This window comes from Kryptolebias marmoratus, linkage group LG17 (genome assembly GCF_001649575.2).
Source record: "Kryptolebias marmoratus isolate JLee-2015 linkage group LG17, ASM164957v2, whole genome shotgun sequence".
Lineage (NCBI taxonomy): Eukaryota > Metazoa > Chordata > Actinopteri > Cyprinodontiformes > Rivulidae > Kryptolebias > Kryptolebias marmoratus.
This window is the reverse complement of record NC_051446.1, coordinates 26,412,763-26,435,279: the sequence shown is the minus strand read 5'-3', so window position 1 is coordinate 26,435,279 and position 22,517 is coordinate 26,412,763. Positions and strand designations below refer to the sequence as shown.

The following is a 22,517-nucleotide window of genomic DNA, read 5'->3' as shown; positions in this document are numbered from 1 at the left end:
GGCGCCAGTCTGAGGCGCCAGTCTGAGGCGCCAGTCTGCGGCGCCAGTCTGAGGCGCCAGTCTGAGGCGCCAGTCTGAGGCGCCAGTCTGAGGCGCCAGTCTGAGGCGCCAGTCCCAGCAGGCTGCGAAAAGGAAGTAGAAACTGGAGAAGAAGTGAGGCCTGGCCACTCCAAAAGCTGCGGTGGCCATCTTGAATCAGGTTGACTTGGAATATAAGCCAGTTGTGTGTTTTCTTCTGAGAGTTTCATTAAATCCGTTCAGTGATATTTTGCTAACAGATAAACATAGAGAGACAGAAAGAATTAAAAATATGAATTCTGTAATTGTCTGTCTTTCAGCCACAGGTGATAAAGTCTTAAATACTTTAATAAACTGTAAATCAATCCTCTGGAGAATAAATTTTATTTAGCCTCTGATGGACATCTGATTGAACGACTGACAGAAACATCTGGATGTTTTCAGTAACTTCTCTGGGAGCCCAGCTCATATGTCTAAGTGCAGCATTTCTACATCTGCTTGTTTGCTTTTATTGTCAGAATTCTGCAGAAAAACGTCTCTTAAAGGAAGACAGATTGTCCGACTCTGCATCAGAAGATAAATGAGACGACGTCTGAACGGGTTATTGTTGGAAATTTAATAAGAACAAAATAAACAGCTCCGACTAAAGCAGGACTGGCGCTTATTCTGCTTTTTATTTGGATTAAAGTGAATGAAATATATCTGTCTGAAGACATGATTTATCACCCCGGAGGTTCCTGCTGATCCTCTGTGTGTGTTGCCACAAATATACCACACACGGCTGCATTTTATACTTTTTAACTTATCAAGATTAAACATAAATAAAGAATTCATGCAGATAACTTCAGCCCCACCTGAGAGATGCTCCTGCAGCATCAGCACAAAGCTGCAGATATTTTTGGAAGAAATGCTAACAAAGAATAATATAATTATAATTTGGATACAGAAGTTCACGCTAATTAACAGCGGCGGCGTTCGGAACAGGAATAATGTTTATTAACAGTTACATGTTTTCCAAAAACCCAACAGCTGCAGATTCTCTGAAGCTGGTTTCTGATGAAAGATTTAAATCTTATTTCCAACAATTTACCTACAGATGTTCATAAAGGAGCCTGGCTCTTCTTATAGCTGCAGTCATTCAGACATTTCCAGCCTGTTTTTGTTTGTTTGTTTCCAGGACGTATATTTTCTAATAATTTCTCTTCCACCTAAAGCTCAGGCTGTTTCCTGCAGCAGACATCTTCCCATTAGTGAGCAGGTGTTAAAGTTTCACCCCGTCTCTCTCTGTTTTCATTCATCTGTCGAGGCGTCCGAAGCATTTGAACCATTTTCACACATATGATTACTGTCGCATCTTCAGAGCAGCTCTGTGCTGAAGATGAAGAGGCGTTTGTGAAATGTGAGGTGAGGAAAGAGAAGCTGCGGCTCATTATTCAGAAATGAAACTCACCGGGAGACAGATGCATTTTTTTTTCCTTCAGTAAACCTGATCGTGTTTGAGGTATCGTACTGATCACCATTACCTGAAATACTTTTCTTTGCATGGTTTCTGTAAATAGAAACTCAGCTGGAAACAAGTCGAGGAAATAGACACAGTTATGGGCAGTTTCTTCTGCTTATACTTTATAAAAACTGAATCTCTGCTTTTCATCACTTCCGCTCACCAGCTGGCTTTTATTTATTCTACAGAAAATATCAGATATTTCAGACAGAATGTGGTGATTTCAACAAACGTGAAAACGTGCAGCTTCATCATTAATGATGTGACTCGACTGGAAGCAGCAGAACAGGCTGAAGTTAGCACGAAGCTACAACAATCGCCCCATAGACATGCATGATGAGGGATAAAACCTGGTCCTGTTGGAGCTCTAAACCCGGTCCTGTTGGAGCTCTAAACCCAGTCCTGTTGGAGCTCTAAACCTGGTCCTGTTGGAGCTCTAAACCCGGTCCTGTTGGAGCTGTAAACCCGGTCCTGTTAGGAGCTCTAAACCTGGTCCTGTTGGAGCTCTAAACCCGGTCCTGTTGGAGCTCTAAACCCGGTCCTGTTGGAGCTTGTTTTGTTTGTTTGTTTGTTTCTTAGTGCTCTCTCTGGTTCTGTCACAGCTTAGTTTATCACATCAGTAAGTCTTAAATTAGTTTTAAAATATCTAAAAACACAGAAAAGACTTTTAATATTAAAGACTCCTCTCGTCCCCACATGTCTCCTTTCATTGTCCTGTCTTGTATTTTTCTACTTCTTGTTTGTTTTCCTCCTCTTCCTGTTTTCTTTGCTTCTTCCCTGCAGCCTTTCTCCTCTCGTTATTATCCCATCCTTTCCTCGAGTTCATTCGTTTTTTTTTTTCCTCCTCAGCTTTCTGTTCATCTCTCCTCATTCCTCCCCCTCTGACCTCGCCTCTCTGACTCCAGAACATTTCAATTCCATTTCCCATCATCACGGTCTCGTCTGTCTGAGGTGCTTCACTTTTCATTTCAGGCTCGGAGCGAGGGAAGTGGGACGAGAGAGACACAGAAGGGGAGGAGGAGGGGGGAAAATGGATCAAACGAACTTCTGACAGTCGGCTGATGAACAGAAACAGTTTGCACATTCAGAGGAAAAAAGGAAATATGTTGCAAATAGACAAAGACAACTTGCTGCTGAGTTTGCGCTACGAGATTGTCTCTTTTTCCTTCTTTCACCAAACAGCTGACAGATGTGTTACATTCTGTGTAAACCTCTGCAGGAAAATGTTTCAGAGGCTTACAGCAGCTGGGGAAATAAAATAAAATAATTCACTGGAAAGGCATCAGTGCTGTAACTTTCAACCTTATTTGGCAGATTAAATTATGAAAACAGCTTTGAAACATGACCCATACCTGACATGAACACCATGGTTACAGAAGCTAGTGACCCGACAGCAATGTGACACAACCTCGTGCCAACGCTCCGGCGTTTGTGTGGAGCAGTTGTTGATAATCAGACTCCACCACAGAAGAAGAACTGAGACCAGAAGAAGCGGCTGACTGCCACAGAAGAAGAAAACGCCACCAAAACAAAAACAAGAGTTCTGCTGTAACTTTCCCTCCCTGCACCCCAAACATCCTAAACGTCCTCGGACCTCTTTTTTTAAAAAGAATGTTAAAATCTGCCCCGATGTGAGGTTAAATCTGAAAGAGATGGCAGGAACAGAACCATCTTTAGGATGATACGTTCCTGTGTTTGGTTGAGCCTGAAGGTCTCTGCAGGACGTCAGCAAACAACTCATCTTCATCTTCATCACAGCAACCTTCCACCCAGGTGAAGCTGAGACTTGGTTCAAATGGAAGGAAATTAAGAACAACATTAAAATTAATAAGCATATGAAACAATAATTGAAATGATCCTGCTCTGGCCTGCAGCAACAAATTCCATCTGATCGGAGCTTTCAAAGGTAAAACTGCCTGTTAGAAAAACTCATCTGCTTCAAATTGGCCTTAAAGTCAATTTGGAAAAAAACTATTATTGGCCATTATCAGAGGGCCTTAAATGCTTTGGAGCTACAGAAGGGTGGAGAACGAGATGTTATCTGCATAAATTTAATTTCCATAAAATATGCAAGTGAAACGTTTCCATGACAAACATAATCTGCATTTTTTTAAGTTGTGAGGAAAGTGCCTGCAGAAGGAAATGAGCTGCACGGAGAAAGGAACAGAAACTACAGGAATCAAAGGTCAGGAACTTAAAACATCTAAGGTAATTAGTTTTAGTCTTTCTATGGTGCCATTAAACAGGAAGGTTTCCCTCATTTGTACCATCTTCATCCTGAATCCACCAACAGTAACGAGGGACACTTTGGTCCAGAACAGAAGCGGACCTTAATGTGGTGATGGGCTCAGGTTCTGTCCCTGGTCTCCTGTTTGGATCAGATCAGGATGAGGACCTCAGTCATGCAGAGGAGGGGGTCTGGTTTGGGACCCTGAAAGTCTCATCTCTGCTTTTTGCAGATGATGTGGTTCTGATGATGTCTTCAAGTAATGAAGTCATGGTTCTCATCCCTCCAGGTCGGAGGTCAGTCTTCTACCTGGAGGTTTTCTGGACACGTTCTCCTGGGAGTAGACCCCAAGGCAGACCCAGGACTGGGATTATACAGCTCTAGAACAAATTAAGAGACCAAACTTTAAAATAGTTGAATCAGAGAGAATCAGAAGAACTTCTCACACCTTGGGATCCTCCAGGAGGACCTGGAGAGCAACTCTGGGCAGAGGGGGGTCTGAGTTTCCCTCCTGGACCTCTCACCTTTTTGACCCAGCTTCAGAGAAATGGAAGAACATGGATGGATGGAGCCACACCGTGTATAAAATGAAAACAGCTGCGTCATTTTGTTGTCCTTGTTCTTCTCATTAATAACCTGAGATCTGTGGGGAGGGGTCTTCGTAGATCAGATTTGTTCTGGTTCTGGATTGTATCAGTCATGTTCTGGTTCTGGATTGTATCAGAACCAGAGTCTTTGTGTTTCTGAGCAGGTCTGGTGGGTTTGGGGTTCATTTTCTTTGGGTAAGATAAAATTAACGGCCATTTGAATTATTGTGTTTTAGTCAAACTTTTCATCCTAAAACCAACAAATCCTCCCAGTATTTTACAGTATCCACTCGTCTCTTGTTGTTTCAGGAACTAGTTTGGTGTTGCTTCTATTTTTAGTTCTGCCATGGTCTCCATGTTTCATTAGTTTGGTTACATAATCAGCTCTCGGCACCAGCCGCGCTCCTGTTGTTGGCAGCTTGTTAGAGCAATTCAGCTGCTGAACTTTTCACATGTAAACACAATCTGGAAGGAGGGGATGGGGTATTTCTGCCTTCATCTCATTAGCTGTCAAATCCAAATCCTCGTACAGTTTCGTTTTTTTTTTTAAACTGTGAACTTTGGGAAGAGGAGTGCAGCTGGGATCAGAGAGATGATAGAAGGTAGAACTGCCAGAAACATCAAAAGATGTGGAAAATCAGTCATTTAACAGCTTAATATGGCTGAAATCAAAGGGAGGATGGGGCAAAGTAAACAGCATAAAGAACCTGACTGAAGAGGGATGCAGGGAGAAAAGATGGCTCATTTAAGGGTTAAATGGATGATGGGAAATAAAGTGGAGGCAGCAGAACATAAATGGGTTTTACAGCAGTATAAATAGAGAAACAGCATATAGATGATGGTATCAGAGGGATTTATTAAGGAGACAAAGCTCCAACAGGGAAACTGCACTGATGACAGAGTGGCAAAGGGAGCTGATAAGAGATTTATGGAGACGGGGAGTAAAAAGGACCATATGATCACATAAATAAAAGAAACAAAGTGAAGGGGCTGAGATGGTGGTAGAGCTGTAAAATGAGGGCAAACGGGTGTCACTGGTTGGTGGGAGATCTTAAAAGGTTGTTGATTAAAGGGATGATGGAGGTCTGTCACGTCTTTATGAAATATTAAAGGGTGCAAAGGTCTCCGAGAGAGTAAAAGTGAAATCAGAGACTTTTAATAATGGAGGCTCTTCAGGGTAAAAAGGTTTTCAGAGCCACAGATGAGTTTGACGTGAAGTAAAGTTTGACAGGTGGTGTCAGAACAAATTTAAACCTTTATGGACTTTTAGATGATTGTATTGAGAATAATTATCCATCCGAGGCTCAAACTCTGTAATACCAAGTTTGCAGACAGGTGTGTGCACTCCCAGCAGGTTGATGAAGACTCACCTGAACACCTGTTGGTGTTTCTCAGGTTTCTCCTCCGACTGTGACTCATTTACAGACTGAAAGAGCCGAGAGCGCTCATTAAAACCAGGAGGAGGAGGAGGAGCTAATTTTATCCACACAAGCTAAAGGTAGCAAAAAGTAATTAAAAACTAAAATTAGCAAAATGGTAAATAAAGTTAATTACATAAAACCATAAATAAAAGCTAAAATTAGCCAAACCAAAGCTAAAATTAACAAAACTAACAAAAAAAGCAAAACTGGCCAAAATAGAAATAACAAAACAATTTTTAAAGCAAACATTAACTGAACAGTAACTGAATTAATTTAGTTATTTTACAATAATTGTTGTAAAATAATACCTAAAAGCTAAATGGAGCAGAAACCATAGCTTAATGCTAAAATAATCAAAACCATAGAAAATAAAAGCTAATATTCGTAACACTCAGGCTAAAAGCTAAAATTAGTAAGACAGTAGCTAAAAGAGCAGCTGCAGCAGGTTTCAGTCAGAATAATAGTTTTAAAGGAAGTAAAGAGATCTCTGTGTAGTTCTACAGGGAAAATATTAGTAAATCAGACGGACGGTGGGAACCCTGAGTTCCTGGGTTCCAGGTGTGAACCTCTGGCAGCAGCTGGATTATTTCCCCGCAGCAGTCGTCCTCTCTGATGCCTGTTTTATTTCCTGCTGGAAAACAAGCTGCAGATCCGAGTCCAATCGTCCGGACGGCCATCTTATCACCAAACAAAGAGACTAAAAGGGCTAAAGGAACGTTGCTGGATGTGAAAGATGAAAGCAGACAAAGGAACACAGGAAATGAAAGAGGGACGGCAGAGAGTCTCCGAGGATCAGCAGGAATCGCAGATTAACTCAAATGTCAGCCTTGAATCAACACGGCAGATAACAGGAGGGGGGGGGGCTAATATTTCAGGCTCGGAGTCACTCGGGTTCGACTTCACTGATTAGACGGAGCAGGAAATGAGACGGGATTCTTTTAGAGCTGGAGATGCTGAGGCTCCGTGTGGTTCAGCAGGACAGGGTTCTGGGTCAGCTCCAGCTTTAATCTGAGGTTAAACCTGAGGTTTAATCTAAGGTTTAACCTTAGGTTTAATCTGGGGTTTAATCTGGGGTTAAACCTCAGATTTAACCTGAACTTTAACCTCATCTTTAATCTCAGGTTTAATCTCAGGTTTAATCTAAGGTTTAATTTCAGTTTTAACCTCAACTTTAATCTCAGATTTAATCTGAGGTTAAATCTCAGGTTTAACCTCGGGTTTAATCTCAGGTTTAATCTGAGGCTAAACCTCAGATTAATCTGAGCCTAAACCTTAGATTAAACCTCAGTTTCAACCTCAACTTTATTAGACAGGTTTTTATGTCTAATATTGTAACTTTTAAAAGTCCTTTTTGTCCCGGTCGTTCTAAGAAGCCCGTTTTGTTCCAAACGTCCAGCTGAGCTTTTTTAAAGGCACACAGTAATTATTCCACTTTGAGCTTCTGGAGGAAATTATAGTAATAATCAGAAGCTTCATGCAGAAGAACGGAGCCGGTTCTTCAGATTTATGTCTTTTTATAGAAGAAGTTTCCTGTTCCGGCTGTGGTCGTGTTTAGAAGATGAGATGTTTGCCTGCAGAGGAACCTGGCTGCTGGTTTTCATCAAGGTTACTAAAATGACTGAAAGTTTCCTTCTGGGGTATTTTCTTTGCTCATTATCATTCAGGAAGAGAAAAAAAATATCATTTGAAGCATTAAAAACAAACACGATTCAGAAACACCGAGCTCTGACTTCTGATGGCGGCACATCAAACCACAGAGAGGAAAATTACTCTGAACCCGGTCCTGATGGAGCTCTAAACCTGGTCCTGTTGGAGCTCTAAACCTGGTCCTGTTGGAGCTCTAAACCTGGTCCTGTTGGAGCGCTAAACCTGGTCCTGTTGGAGCTCTAAACCCGGTCCTGTTTGTTCATGTCCTCAGACGTGAGGTGATTTTACCTTTTTTCGGTGTTTTGACAGGAAGCAGCTACTACCTGTTTTATTTTGACAGGAGTCCAGCTGCTGATTGTCATCAGAAGTCAGTTTTTCAGGGTTCAGACTCGACCCTGCCTCGAACCCGGACCGTTGAGTTCCTGCAACACGCTGCCTTTAGTAAACGTTCTGTTCTTTCTGAGCATTCTGCTCACGTATTCATGCACGTGAAACAAAGTTTGTGACCGCAGAACGCCCAGACACGCTGACATTCATCACACCAAGGCTTTCTGCTCCAAACACGCGGCTCGTGATTTGTTTGCATTCGTCCTTGATGCTCCTCATCACAGAAAGCCTACAATTATTTCTTCCACAGACGAAGACGGTGTGACATTTATTATCCGCCACCTTCCCGGCTCTAATTTTTAATAACACAGCAGGTCACAAAGTAAGCAAACACACAAATAGTTTGTTTCTGCTGCAGACGTCAGATCTGATAAACATCTTTGTTTCCTTCAGTTTGATAGAAAATCTTCTGATGTTTACGTTGCTGCTCCGTTCAGTGGAGTCGAGCGGAGAGACGGCTGTGAATGAATCAGGTGTGTGTGGTGAGCGGGAGAACGTGGGCTGCAGAGGCAGATCAGCTGAAGAGGTTGTGTTGTAATTATCCTAATGGCTCCTTTAATGGAACCTTTTAAAGCGACGCAGGGATCACGTCTCCGAGGGCAGCTTTATGGTTTCTGACAGCAGGAGAGGCATCACTTCTGAATCTAAACACCATCTAGTCAGCCATCCCTCCTTCCTGTCCGTCTGTCTGAACTGAGATCCGGTCCGAGAACACCCCAACCAGGGTCAGAGACCAGGAGCTGACCCAGTGTGGTCCATCTGCACCAGGAACCAGCTCTCTTTGGTTCTACACGGACCAGATAAACCTTGAACAGGACCCAGCTCCCCCACAGAACGCCTTTAACACCTGTAGACTGGAGGGTCAAACTCTGCAGAATAAGTTCTGATCCTCTGGTCCTCTGGTCCACGACCAGGATCAGTCAGAACCTCCCAACAACACGCTGCTGTCAGTGTTTCCAGGAGGCTGGTTAGGTTGATCCACCCTGACCTCCTGATCCTCCATTGACCCTGAAGAGGTGTGAACATAAAATATACAGAAATATACTTTAGATTTAAACGGTGCAGAAGGTACCCGACCTTCATCTGCTGGATGCTTCATGAAACGTGAATGGACCGGGCTCTCCGACCTGTAATGGACCCACAGGAGCCTCGTCCTTCGGTGATGGAGGGAAATGAGGCAGAAAGTCACAAGAAGAGATCAGATCTCATCTGTCTCCTCACCTGTCTCCTCTAATGACAGTTTAGGTTGTTTACATGGAAACAGAAGCTCATTGGTCATCTTTTGGCTTTGGGTAGAACCAGCAGGTAGAAACACGATGAGCTGACGACTGAAGCTCAGCTCTGAGGTTTGAAATATGGAGGCAGGCAGATTTGTTTGCTGCACAGCTTATGCAGATGAGTGTTTAAAAATCAGACATACGTTTTCCCCTCCTGAGCACAAACAGACTCGTTTTTGTTTTCCTGGCCTCATGTTTTATGCTTGAAACTTTAGTGGTAAACAAAAGGTTTCTCCACATTTCTGTCAGAAATCACGTCTGCTTCTCGTGTTCATCAGCGTTACTTTATTTCTTTAATTAAATAATGATCTGATGCTGGAAAGAGTCAGACTTTTTGTAAAAACACCCCCTGATTGTTCATCTGCAAACATTATATGACCATAAATACCTCAAAACTTCTGATTTGGTTGAAGTTTGGTTCTAATTTATGATCCTGAACCAAATCAGATATGCTTCCAAACAAACTGATGGAAGGAAGTTAAATCAGTTTCAAATGATTTGAATTTGCTTGAGTCTTTAAAAAAGAACCAAAAACCAGTTGAATGATTCCACTGTGATCCTGACCCGTTTGGCACCACGAATCTGTCAGATTGAACTAACATTAAGCATATAATATCTAAGCATACAAGCCTAGTTTCCACTGATTCCTCGTCCTTAAACCCAGTTTAAACAGCAGGTTTTTATCTACTGTTTCCTAATTTAAGAACAAACTCATGTGAAGTTTCGGTTCCTGTCATCACATTGGAGTCGAGCTGAAATGTAAATCAGTGGGACAGAGGCATCGATTTGACCCAACGAGTCCTGAAGATTTATTACCCCTGGCAGCTCGTGTTTGTCCTTCACGTTGTTTCCTCCGTCCTCCCGGCGGCGCCTCGTTGCTTTGATTTACATGACTGTATGTTTCCTGATTGTAGCGCAAATGTTTCCCGTTCAGCGGCGTCGGGACAAGTCTTCCGTGAAGGTGATGGAACATCATGGAGAGCAGATAATCACTGGAATCATGCTCTGGATGTTCACAGCTGCAGGAGAACATGTGAACGCATTTAAACTCCTGTCCATCACTCTGGTGTCAGTAGCTGCTGCTAAAACGCGTTTTATTTCAACTGTTTACTCGTGTTTTAAAGCTCTTCCTTACATCTTCTCAACATGTTTAATTTACAATCAAGGATCAAGGGAAACCAAAGAAACACCTTTGTGCTCCATAAATAACTTTCCCATTTAATTAGTTTTTCATAATGTCAGGGGATCATTCTTTAATATTGGGAGTGTTGGTGTTTGTTTTTCTTTCTGTGCCTCGTAGCTTTGACGCCCACTGGATGCACTAAAACATAAACTGTGAAACATCTGCAGAGGAGCTGTGACACCTCATCTCCTGTGGCTGTAAATAAAACTTATTACCCTGCTGTATTCTTATTTAACACGTTTGGCAGTTCTAACTTTAAAGTACTCAACGGGGTCAAAACTCTCCATTTGACTGATTTCTCTTCTTTTTTTAATTAAGTGAATAAAACCATAGTTGTGCATGACGGCGTTTAAGCCCGTCTCTCACTGGGTCCGACTGGTTGGGACAAATTGCAAATGACATTCACAAATCGGAGGAATAATTTAATGTATTTGTGTGTCCACCTGGTTCCCCACAGTTAGATTGATCTGATTTTAACAAGGTGTTTTTATCTAATTCTGTTCATTTTATTTGTATGGCACCAATTTACAACAAAACTCATCTCAGAGCACCAACAGCCACGGCCCAATTACTGTCAGATTGTTCCAGTGGGTTTAAAACACCAATTAGTCGAAGTCATCGAGTCAGCAGAGTGTTGTCCCTCCTGAGGAGGCGACTGTGGAAAGGAATGACTCCCTTTTAACAAGAAGAAAGCTGCAGCAGTCTAAGGCTGTAGTAGCATAACTAAAGGGATGGGTTGTGTGGGGCGGGCTGTGTGGGCAGTGAAATGATGTGTGTGGCCTGAAATACAGAAAACAAGCTGTGATTCAGCCCAGTCAGATTCTGGCTGAAAAACTAATCCCATCAGATCCTACAGGAGAAGTTTGACAGGCCAGGCGGCGGGCGATATGCATTCCTCCACAGAACACATGTTTATTAGATTTGTTGTTGTTTATAGTGAAACATGCAGACTTCTTCACTTTTCTCTGACTGAGGATCTGTTGGAGCTGCAACACGTTTGATTCTCCCGTCTTTGGATTCTTATCAATAAAACATGAAGAGCCTCCTCCTCCTCCTCCTCCTCCTCCTCCTCCGGCAGGCTAATCTAGCTGCTCCTCCTTTCAGAGATATTAAATCCACAGAGGAATTTTAAAAAGCTTCTCTGTATTTCTGCTTCTCTCAGGTTTTATAAACTCTCTTCCTCTTGTTTTTATGTCTCATGTATTTAGTTATTTTATCTCATCTGGTTTTGTTTTGTTGCTTCTTTTTCATCTTTTTTTGTTACTGGTTTATTAATTTCTTTTTGGTTTTAATTTTCATCTCATTAACTTTGTTTTCTTCTAATAATCTTCTTCCGTCTTTGATCTATCATCCTCTTTTTCTCATGTTTTTGTTTTTCTCATACGTCCTCTTCATTTATTTGTTCTGATCTTATTTTCGGATCAGTTCTTCGTCTTCCTCGTCTTCCTCGTCTATGTCGGGTAAATCGGAGCGTCCTTGATCCGTGGGCTCTCCGCTGGGTGGTGACCTTTGACCCTCCTGTCAGCTTCCTGTGAAGGCTGATGGGGACCAGTGAGCGGCTCTGGTCCTCTGGGATGTCACGGAGAGGAGGAGCAGAGGTTGTTGTCTGAAGTTTGTTGTTGTTCGATGTTTCTGCTGAACTGATTATCTGAAGCTCGTATGTTTAAAAGGCCGCCAGTGAGGTCCAAATTTCACGTCTTGGTTCTGCTGCCAGGAGCCGGAAAACAAACGGAACCACCCGCCAACACCGTCCTCCGGCAGCCAAATGAATCTGCCATCAAATCCCACATCAGACGCAAACAGTAATAAGACGATGAAAAACAAGCAAACCTTATTTTGTTTTATGTTTTTAATTTAGAAAAGTGTTGTGCTGATTGGAGAGATGAGATGTTCGTGTTTCCTCAGTGGAAATAAAAGCTGTGAAGACGATGCAGAACGATGAAGGTCCAATCAGGAGCAACAGGAAGTCGGTTTGAGGTTTGACTGGACGACTCTCATCAGTGGATCACAATCAGGGCTTCATTGTTTATTTGTTTCACTTTCTATCATTTTATTGATTGTTAGCTTTCCAGCAGTGTTTTGCAGGAATCTGCAGGAAGCAGCTTTTCTGTAGCTCTCCAACACTCTGATCCTCCACACGGTGCTGTAACTGTCCTGAGGGAGGACAGGTTGAGATTTTTTGGCTCACGCTTCACATCCAACTCAACAGCAGCCAACGTGTTCAAGTGTTCCTTTGGCTTCCTCCAGTTTGTGGCGTCCACACACTCAACCTCAGTTTAACACCTCGAGCTGCCAAACCGTTGGTTGGTGAAGAGGCTGCTGTTAGTTGGAACGGCAGAGCCATAATCCGACAGGCAAATAGGATCTAAGAGCCAAACAGAACCAAAGCTTCATGATTACATTCAGTCATTTCATTTCTCTGGTAACTAAGAAGCAGCTGCTGTTGAACAGAGACTCGCTGCTTCCATTGAAGATCTCTGTAAAGATGATTCAGTGGTTCTGTGACGACTTTCTGCTTCTTCTGGTGACTTTTTTTAAAGATAAATGTTAGAATCCAGCAGGAGCAAACTTTAATGGTTGTCCTCAGACTCGATCTCAGCCATTAGTTTGGGCTCGTGGGCATAAATAATTCAGGTATAACTTGTCTGCAGCCATTAAAGAAAGCTCACATGCAGAGTGGAGCATCTGATGTTTTATATAGCAGGGAATTGAATGGAAATCTTCAGAGTTGAATCTTTGTTCTCACCCCGAACATCAGCACCAGTCCTGGTTCTTCCTCTTCCTCATGTTTCATTGATCCAGGCACGTAATGGCTGCAGGAAAAGACACCCATATGGATTTAGATGATGTCGTCCGTCTCAATAACTGAGCAGATGTGAAATTCCTGCAGATTGTTTTCATGCAAGCCCCTGACCAAGTTCTGCTTCCACTGTTTCCTCTGTGGGTATTCACTGAGAACCCAGCCAGCTGTTGATAATTAAAGACACCCTCTGTCATTTTCAGAGAATTCAACTTGTTTGCTGCTTTCCTCAGTTTGTCTCTCAGTCTTTGTTGGCCTTCATTTTGTTGATGTGAAACAAAGTAAAATGGTTAAAATCTAAGATATTCAAGGCATTTTGAGCCGTTTGGTTCGCTCTAAAAATGTTGCTCTGCGATCAGGGAGTGAGAGAGCTGTGGGGTTACCATGGCGACCACACCGAGCCAATTTTCTACATCAAAACGTCAACCATTTTGTCTGATTAGATCCCTGAAAAGGAAATTGTGTCGAGCTTTAGAGACGAAGGTTTTTGGATGTTTTAGAAGTTGATGAAATTGTTTAGTAATTTATATATTTTTAATTTGTAGAGATAGCGGTTTAGTTTTTTTGAACCCGTGTTCGTCTCTCATTAAAAACCACTCCCACCTGTGAGCACGTATCCGTCCTCCGTCCTCCGTCCTGAGTCCTGCTCCCTGAGTCCTCAGTCCTCCGTTCTGCGTCCTGAGTCCGAGTCCCGTATCCTGAGTCTGCGGAGCGTTAATGGCTGGGAAGCTAAAGCCGGGGGATTGTCGGGCGTAATGAAGTCAGGCTCTGCAGCAATATTAGCTTTACCTCCTTTTTCTCGTCTCCATCGGCTATTAACAGAGACATTGTCAAGCAGCAGAGCATACTGAGAAGACCGAGGTGGTGTGGGGCATTATGGGTAATGGGGCTCCAGATCCTCAGAGATAGATGGTTTAATTAGGCATGAGAGAAATTAGGACCCCATCGGCTGGAGGTGAAAAACGAGCTGTGAGGGTGCAGGAAACCGGCGGGGCTCAGGGTGGGGGCGATGGGGGCGTGATGGGGGCGCGATGGGGGGGCGATGGAGGGGCGATGGAGGGGCGATGGAAGGGGGGCGGGGGGATATGACTGACTGTAGCTGAGGGGAAGTTTGTCCAAACATTCATTCAGAGCAAATTAATTAAACCTGGTTTTATTGTGTCACCTTCAGCTGGTGGCTTAAAATGAAATCAGATTACTTTAAATCAACAGGTTCAAGGTTTTATTCTTCATCTTCATAGAAACAAACTTTAGGATGGTGTCTTTCTATAAAACAAGTAATTTAACAACCACTGAAGGGTTTTTCCCTCACATCCATATAACTGCACAGAAAGAGTTAAAATAAGAATAATTTAAGGCTCAATGAAAGGAATTTATCACCAAATTAAAGGCAGATTAGACAAAAAACCCCAAACCCCAAATATAAACATCTTCAAAACTGTAATTGTTTATTTCAAAGAGAAACAAAAACCTGATGAGACATTAAAACAACGTTGGTGCCGCTGTTCCCCATGATTAGAAATAAGTTCAAACTGAAAAATCACAACTAAGTTTGTCAGATGAAAGGACGAGTTTTAGAGGAAGGAAGGAGCGATGAAGAGGAGAAATGTGAAGATTTGAGGGAGGAGGAGGAGGAGGAGGAAGGTGCAGATGATGAAAAGAAAAGTCAGAAATCCAAACCAAAAGGAAGGAAAGGAGTAAACACATCAGATGTAAAACATAAAAGGTGATTCTGTGAAGTGATGCTTAAACTTCAGTTCTTATCATTATTTTCAAATAATCCCATTTTTGAAGAATATTACCTCATTTTATGGACTCACATATTAATTGGACCTGTTTATTGTCCTGATCTGACTTGTTTCTGTGAACTGGGACCTAAAATACCAGGATGAAGGCCTGTTTCTGCTGCGCCTGCACCTCCCATCCATTTTAAGTACAAGAACCTAAAAGTTAACGATATCACAAATGTCCCATCAAAACCAGACAGTCCAGCTTTAAGACTGAAGCGTAACGATGTTTACTCCACAGGAGTGCAGACGAGGTCAGACGTAACTTTACTTCAGGTTGATGACAGGAAGGTGAAGCAAATCTCCAACTGATTCCTGAATCTGACGTGAGACGAAGGAGAAAACTTAACAAGAGTTCAGGATCCTGACATGTTTGAGATTCATTGTGACTAAAAGATGTATTTTAAATGTTCAGATTGTTTTTTTGGTCCAATATTTACCTGTAAGAATGAACCCTTTGTATCATTGGTTTTATTTTTTCTAATTTCTTAGCTTTAGGACCTTTAAATTCAATATTTAACCACCGTATGAGCAGATTTCCTGAACTTCCCTTTTTGTAAACCAGAAACATGATTCAAGCCAAGAAGCTGCTGTTTTACAAACATATTCAAAAATATTTATTGAAACAAATATAATTTAGTCGGGTTAAAGCTGCTCTTAGCTCTCAGCTGTAATAAAACTTGTTTTGTTGTCAATTACAACTTTCTTTCGTGATGCTTGGATCAGAAACAAAACAAAATAATGATGTGATTTATAAAATGAAGATTAAAACCCAGTGGAAGTGTTCCTGTTTCCTCTCAGCCCAGTGATCTGTGCCTTTTGCTTCGTTCTATCTTCAGAATCAGTTTTATTTATTGATTGTGCGAGCGTCCCTGCCCTCCGCTTGGAACATGAATAAATCTCATTTCCCGTCTTCTTGTGTTGCAGAAACATTAAAACAATCCAGCTGCCTCGTTAATCCAGAGGCAGAAACTGTGAAACGTTGGAGGAGAGAAGAACTGGATTTGCAGCAGGTCACATGATCAGTGCACGTTTTATCTGTGGGGACAGAAAAAGCAGACAAAGTCCGGAGAAAAACCTTTGAGAGACACTGATCATGACTGCTTTAAACTGGAAACTCGTTCTGCTTGAAAGGAAAATATAAAGAAATGAGGGATGGATGAGGAGTTTTGCACAGTACTGTACTTTCAACAGCTTACTGCTGCTAATGCTATTAGTTCTTCCAAATAACTGTTAGCTGGTAGCTCATCAGGTAAACTCTAATATTGAGTTTAACTGGTAGCATTTTCAAATATTTGTATCATCCCTTTAAAGAATGAGGCTCATTTCTGACCGGGTATAAAAACTGAATCCAGGTCAGGATCTTTGTTGGCTGGTTTTAGATTAATGATCTTTATGTTTGCTTTGATTAGATGTGGCTGTAACTCCGTTTAAACAGGATATCCTGAGACTTTCTAACCCCGGCTCACTTCTAAATTCCCCGGGAGGCTTTAATAAAAAGCAAAGGAATGTTGTTTAAATCCATAAGCCCTTTGCTGAAGGATAAGAGGAGTTTATTTATGTAAGCTAATTTAGGAGAGAGATATTGACAGAAATCACGGTAATAAGGCGAGGAAGGAGGAAGATGTGTTCTCCCAGCCTTAATGGTCTTTGTCTCCCGCCGTCTGCTCGGAGTCACTCTGTAAGTGTCATTAGGATGCACGGGGAGTCGCTTCAGCTAAATATTGTGCAGGCTTCATTTAGCACAGATGAAACCATGACTCACTGTGGACTCATAGAGCAACTGAGTCACGTCACAGCCCAAATCATTTTAGCTGGCTGCTGAGTGAGTTATCTGTGTTTCCGAAGCCTCCAAACCTATTAGTCCCATTGCAGTGTATTATGCTAATTGGTGCTCTGATTTCAGCAGCGGACTTGCTGTGAATCAAAGCCTCTGATGCTTCTGAGGCTCATTAGGCAGGTGATTGTTGTCGTCATGTGGAGAGACATTACCATGAGTCGTGATGTTTTCTGGAGCTTTGGTTAAAGTCAGGTTGACCGGCGGGGGAGAGACTCTCGGGGTTGAATCAGAGGTGAAGGAGACAGGATGGATCTGAAGGTGGAGGCTGGGTCCACTGAAGAAAACTGATCCAGAGTCAGATCAGAAGGTGTAAAACAAGGAAACCAAACTCATTAGGTGCTCTAAAAATGCTATATATGAACAAATAGTTTAACTTTCTAAAAATAAAAATCAGTAATAATCCACTGATGGTTTAGCACTTTTACAGATATGACCTCATGTAGACACTGAACTATCCAAGATCATGTTGATCCTGTCTTATAAAAACCCCACAAAGGTCACTGAAAGAACTTCAAACTGACAAAAAGTAATAAAATAAAGTTAATTAAATGAAAATCAGTTGTTGCTGTTGAGTTTTGACTCAACCAAATTATTTTAAAAACAAACTAATGAAAGGATGGGATCCCTGCAGTCAGGTGATTTCTGGACTTCTGAGACTTCTGCACCTGTCCACAGGTGTCCACAGCTGTCCACAGGTGTCCACAGGTGTCCTCAGCTGTCCACAGGTGTCCACAGCTGTCCACAGGTGTCCACAGGTATTCCGATTTAGATCAGGGCTCAGAAGGCCTCTTCAGAACGGTCCAATGTTTGGTTCTGACCCGTTCTTGGTGTTTTGGGTCATAATCCCAGGAGCTGAGACTGAGACCGAGCTTTCTGACTCTGAGCAGCACATCTGGCTCCAGAAAGCCTTGATAGTCTTGAGGTTTGATTGGACCCAGAACAGAACCAGGCCTCCTCCATGTCTCAGGGTTCTGGGACGTGGACATGGAACACAGAGCTGGAACAGGACACCCCGTCCAGGAGGAACCACTTCCCCTTTTCCAGCTGAGAACCTCAGACTTGGAGGAACTGAGTCTCATCCTGGTTCTGACCTTGCTGAAGGTCCATAATCTGAAGATGCCAACAGAACCACCATCCACCAAAGAGCTGAAAAGACTCTGAGGTTCTCAAACAGAACTTCGGGCTAACGGGTTAGCGGCTCCTTTAGGCTAATTTTATAAACCTAACTTCTGGGATCATGAAATAAATTTTCATGAAATTGACCTAAGACTTTGATTACATCTCATCCAGTGGGCAAAACATCAAATAATTAATTAAAATGTTGCACATTAATTACTTCAGTGAAAGTTCATTAGTTCCACTTTCTCCGAGGCCACATTTGTCTCATTATCTTTGAGACAATTTAAATTTTGTTGATGAGGTTTTTTTGCCCAGTAATCACTTTTTTAAAACTGCCAGATGCTGATGAAGCACAACTCTCCAACAGAAGGCTTCTCCCATAATAAAGATGAATTTGTTGCACTTAGGTGGCTGAATGTTGATGATGTTCTGCTCGGCAGAAGCTCTGTCCTCTGTTTGTTCTCGGCTCGGAGAGATTCAGCCCGAGTTCAGCCAAGTTTGACTCATCAAACATTAAGCAGCGGGGTCCCAGCGACCAGCCAGCTGTTCTGCTGTTTTCCTGGAAGGCGACCTGGCTTTGCTTTATACCTTTCTGCCTCAGCACGGATGTCTTTTTTTTTCTTTCTTTTTTCATTTTCGATTTTCCCCTGGTGAGAGCTCAGTCATAACATGCCTGCTGCCTTTTGAAGGATTTCTTGACCTTTTCGTCTGGACAGATCTTCTCCTGCAGAGAAACTCGGGCTCTAAGCAGAGATGAAAGGCTCCTAAAAGGCTTAAACTATGGCTCTTAGTCTGAACGCAGAGAGGAAAGAGTCTTCACGAGGATTCAGTTTGATGCTGTAAAAATAACGGGATAGGAAGTAGCTTTCTGGCAGAGAAAACCTTCACTTTAGGATTTAAAGCAGCATTACTCAGTATATATGTTGTTTTTTACATTATTATTCTTCCAATGACGAGTTTAAAGAGTAAAATTTTAGTTTTAAAATGAATAAGCCTTTCTTAAATTGTTGGAGGGTTTTGAGTGGACCGTAGATCCCAGGACCTGGGTCGTCGGGGGACATCTGGCCTCTGTGGGTTCTCTTCAGGGTAATTGGTTCTGGATGAGGAGCCGTACGAAGTGCTGAGGGATGCCAAACTCTGGAGCCTGACCCGTGGGATCCAACTTAGTTCAGTCTGAATGAGCTTCTGTGAATCCACAGAACGTCGACTCACTGATGGAAGATTCACTGGAAGCCGGAGACAGGAGACAGGAGACGGGAGACGGATGTCTGGGGATCTGAGCCCAGTCGTTTGCACCATGACCCGGTCCGAGATGAGCAGCATACGAAGGATGATGGATGGATTTCAGACACGAGCTATGAGGCTGCAGCTGTCAGATATTCCAGTAAACTGGCTTCAAGGCCTCACTGAGAGTCACAAAGCAACAAGTTCAGGGTCCTGAGATCATCTCCAGAAATCAGACATGATTAAAACTCTTAGAAAGACGTTTGAACTAAAGTTACAACAGATCAAAATAGTCAGAAATGGAAAGAGTAGTAATATGAGTTTATTTGTCGTTCAGCCCAGGATTTTTGGGCTCACAAGCTTTTCTCAGAATTTTTATTTTAGAACCACTTCTCTGTCAGATATTTCATCATTCAGATAAACGTGATGTCAGAGGTTCCCAGCTGTTTGTCTTTAAAGCTGCACCTTCCAACATTTATGTCCTGCCACCCCATAAACAGGTCGGAGTATCCTTTACGAGCTTGTTAAGAAGGTCTTAGTCAGGTCACTTAAAAAAACGACTTCAGTCTTTAACGAGTCCGTCGTGGTTCCTGTAAACCCAGTCACTTTGACTTTGTTGGAAAGACTGGTTGGATCTCCAGGGAGTTCATCTCTTTTAACGTTGTGTTAATATAAAGTGTTACTGCTTTACATCTGTCTCAGAAAAAATATAAAATAAATTATTTCCATGACTGAACCGAAGTTTTCAGATGTTTTACAGTTTTTAGACAATCACAGGTTGAGTTTGAGAAGTTTTACAGTCAGACTAACTTTTTGTCTGAAGTGTACAGATCTTTTACAAACAAACCAACTCTTTCTGATACATGTAGACGTTGGACATTTGTGTCTCTCACCTCTGTAGGACTGATGGTTTCCTCTCAGATCCCTGCAGAGTGCAGCCAGACTCCACAGATTCAGACCTGGAAGTGAAGGCTGATGGTTTTACATCTGACTCTTTGCACAACTGTTTGTCTCAGGTTTTCTGCACGTTTCTCATAGTTCATACGATCCAAACAGTTTCTCAGATTGTTCCAAAGGCAGATGTTTCTAGTTTTCTTTCTTTAAGGTAATCAATGCGTGGGACAGTGAAACACGGTAACCACTCAGCTAAACCCAGCATCAGTTTAATGAAATCTTTTTGTTATTCAGGTGACTCTGAATCATTTCAGCTATCCTACATTTTAATTTTAATTAGCCTGTTTGTGTCAGCTGCAGCTTTTGTTTCTGTGTTGAAAGTAAAAACCACCCAGAGAGGAGGATGAGCCAGCAGCTCTGTGTGTGAAAGAGCTTTCTGAGCTCCTACAAGTTTGATCGTACAGAGCCAAGGTCACAGACGATGCTGTTATTGTTTGAGAGCAGCTGCTTCAACAAGACTTACCAGCAGCTCTTAGAGATGCTAGAGGACGGCAGGCGTGTGGATATTTGGAGGTCGAGCCGGTCAAAGAGCAGCTCTTACAGAACAACGCCTGCATGCCAACATGTCGGCTCATAAAGAGGCCCAAACAGGTGAGCGTGCAGTCTGTGGGTGGAGCTGTGAGGGGAGAGGTGGATTTTCTGATTACAACCCAAACTGCCGATAATGGAAACAGAATGAAGTCCACAGAACAGGAATGTTGTTGTTATTAACGCTGACCTTCAGCTTTCTGACCTGTTAGTGTTGCGTGCCTCCGCTCAGTGGCTGATATGACATATATCTTGATTTAGTGTCAACAATCCAACTCATTATTGACACATGAGCAGCAAAAACCAATACGATTCACGGCCTAATTACAGCCTTTAATCACAGCTTGATGCAGTTCAACGTTGAGCTTTAATGTGATAAAAAACAACAAAACAAAGGAATAATCCTGCTTCAGTTAGTGAGACTAATTATTTACTGTCTAATAAAAAGTGGCTGCTTAGAAACAGGATTTGTTTTAAAATTACAAACACTTTAATAAAGCCTGACTCACAATTAAAAAAACACAAAGAATTAGAGTCGGTGCAAAATGGCCGACCCTGCCAGCAGCAGCAGATGTCTTATCCTCTCAGTAACATTTTAAAGAATAAAACATAAGTTAACCTTTTTTTCTGGGTTATGTTTAAGCGCATTTTCAGAGAGTTTGTTGCTGTTTACGCCGGTGCTGCTGCAGTTCTCCTGCTGACCTGTAGGTGTCACTAAGAGGAATCGGTAGAAGAAGAGAGGGGGTCTGTTCTTTAACTACACTTTATTGTTTATAATGGACACCTGTGTGAAGGAACACACCTGCTGCTTTCAGTGTTTTTCTGTTTGCTAAGGTTGGTTAGCTGTGGCAGCCATTTTGAATGGGGAGAACTACAAAGGACAGACACCCAAAGATAACGTTTTGAGTTTCATTAAAGTTTGTTCTCTGGTGCATGACGTAATTATCCTTCAGAAAACTAGTTTGGGACTCTTTTAAATGTTTTTAAATTTGAATCGATAAAACTCTTTGAATGAGAAGCATCACAACTAAAAACCAACAAAAAGGTCCGTCTGCCTTTGTTCAAACCTTCTGGGTTTTCTGGATCTTTGAATGTTTTGTACCTCCTCCAGTTCCTGACCCGTGTCTCTGTCCGGTCTCCTCCCCTGCAGCCTGCGAGCTGATGAACCAGGGCATCTTGGCGTTGGTGACCTCCACCGGCTGCGCCTCAGCCAGCGCTCTGCAGTCGCTGACGGACGCCATGCACATCCCGCACCTGTACATCCAGAGGAACAGCGACCGGTCCCCCAGGACGGCCTGCCAGTTCAACCCGAGCCCCGGGGGGCAGCGCTACACGCTGGCCGCTCGGCCGCCTGTACGCCTCAACGATGTCATGCTGACGCTGGTGGACGAGCTGCGCTGGCAGAAGTTCATCGTCTTCTACGACATCGAATACGGTACGAGATCAGCAGGTTTTTATTTTCTCTGCTGGGTGGTTGGATGTGTGCGCAGAGGAACGAGTCTTCTGTAAAAACTCAACTTTTAATCTTTGAACAGGTGACTATGATTTTCCTGATTTACTTGGTGCTAATTCACAGGGAGGACCTGTAAACAAATAATTGAAAAACCATTAATAAAATCCCAGAGGTCCTGAGTGATTTGCAGTGTTTTCAGACTTAGAGAGGTTTGTGCAGCAGAACTTCAGAGACCGGCCCTCCTGTGTGCCGTATTTGTCTGGAATAGCTCACTTTGATTGTATCTTAATGAAATCACATTAGCCTCCATGGGTTTTTGAGGGTAATCGATACGTGATGGTGGCAATTACAGTATTGGGATATAGACTGATGCAGGCATTTAGCTTTTCAGATCCTCTTATTCAGGGTGATTTAAAGTGAGTGCATGGGTACCTGCAGGTCTTAACTCTTCAGTAACAAACGGGGAACATGGAGACTATAGGACAACAGTGTGTGGATTTATTTTACATGTTGGGAAACCTTAAAATCAGGATAAGGAGATCTTCAGGCTTACAGGGTTCCTGG

At 42.6% G+C, this 22,517-nt stretch overlaps 1 protein-coding gene across 3 annotated transcripts in view; it reads left to right on the top strand.

The window, feature by feature from the left end:
• Positions 1-22,517, top strand: part of grid1b (glutamate receptor, ionotropic, delta 1b) — a 357,735-nt gene that overhangs the window by 166,440 nt on the left and 168,778 nt on the right. For all 3 annotated transcript variants that reach the window (XM_037980854.1, XM_037980853.1, XM_037980855.1), the window contains exon 3: positions 21,651-21,935. In XM_037980854.1, coding sequence (XP_037836782.1) covers positions 21,651-21,935 — 285 coding nt within the window. The remainder of the gene's footprint in view (positions 1-21,650; positions 21,936-22,517) is intronic.